This window comes from Buceros rhinoceros, unplaced genomic scaffold (assembly GCF_000710305.1).
Source record: "Buceros rhinoceros silvestris isolate BGI_N320 unplaced genomic scaffold, ASM71030v1 scaffold18225, whole genome shotgun sequence".
NCBI lineage: Eukaryota > Metazoa > Chordata > Aves > Bucerotiformes > Bucerotidae > Buceros > Buceros rhinoceros.
The window spans coordinates 18,543-19,588 of NW_010412485.1; the positions used below are offsets into that span (position 1 = coordinate 18,543).

The 1,046-nt window shown below is 29.3% G+C and overlaps 1 protein-coding gene across 1 annotated transcript in view; it reads left to right on the forward strand.

Annotated features, from left to right (window-relative positions):
- The window catches only part of APOB (apolipoprotein B), a 37,498-nt gene that overhangs the window by 15,408 nt on the left and 21,044 nt on the right, over positions 1 to 1,046 (forward strand). The window contains exon 18 of the mRNA XM_010136421.1: positions 878 to 1,046. Coding sequence (XP_010134723.1) covers positions 878 to 1,046 — 169 coding nt within the window. The remainder of the gene's footprint in view (positions 1 to 877) is intronic.

Below are 1,046 nucleotides of genomic sequence, written 5' to 3' on the forward strand. Positions count from 1 at the left end.
GCACGTGAATTTGCGGTTCAAACCTAAGAGTTAATAAAAAATTTTTATGTGGGCAATCCAAAGTGAAAATTTTGTTTTTCAGTTAAAAGAAATACTGAAATTCAGGTTAAATGAAACATTTTTTTATCTGAAATAAAACATTTTAAAATTGTAATAATAAAAAGAATGTGACACAAAATTAATTATCCACTTAAAATTTTATTAAAAATAAATTCAATTTTTATATTGCCATTCTTTTTTACAGTTTTAATAGCTATTTTGCTCTCATTTTATATAAAATTCTCATTAGTTTCAGTTCACTTAAACTTTTCATTTTACATCATATATATGATTTCAGTGAAAATAAAAAAATAAGTTCTCAAATTTAGTTCTGATTGCCCTTTAGTTACTTCTGGTGTCTTTCCAGAATTTGCATTCCGTCCCTTTCTTTCTGTATTGGCCAAACCAAAAAATCGAAAATGAGCTGTTTTCCGTTTAGATAATTTCAGATCTTGGATCCATTTCTTTTTTGTCAAATAGTTTGCTCATTGTTTTTGAAAACTGCTTTTTTTTTTTTTTAACAATGGAAAATTGGCTATTGTCTTCAGATTTAAAAATACATGCAAGTAGCTTCATGTACAAAATTTTTCTGAAGCATGACTATTTTTACTTTCAGGTAGGTAAGGTTCCTTGATGTCATCATCCTGCTGTATTTGTTACATTACAGTTACCACTTACATAGTCCCTCTGCTTATGTGATTTGGGAATCAAATTATTTGAATAACAAAATCAATTATATGAAACCTACCTCTAGATGATCAAGAATAATACATTTGTTTCATAAAACCAGTAAGAAGTGTTGGGTAAATAAATATACCATTTTGGTTTTATTGAACAGATGCAAGCAGAACTCGTTGCTAAACCTTCAGTAGCAATTGAGTTCGTAACACACCTGGGAATAAACATGCCGGAATTTGCTAGAAGTGGCGTGGAGGTGAATTCTAATATATTCCATGAGTCTGGAATTGAAGCACATGTTAGTATGAAAGCTGGACAGCTGAAATTCA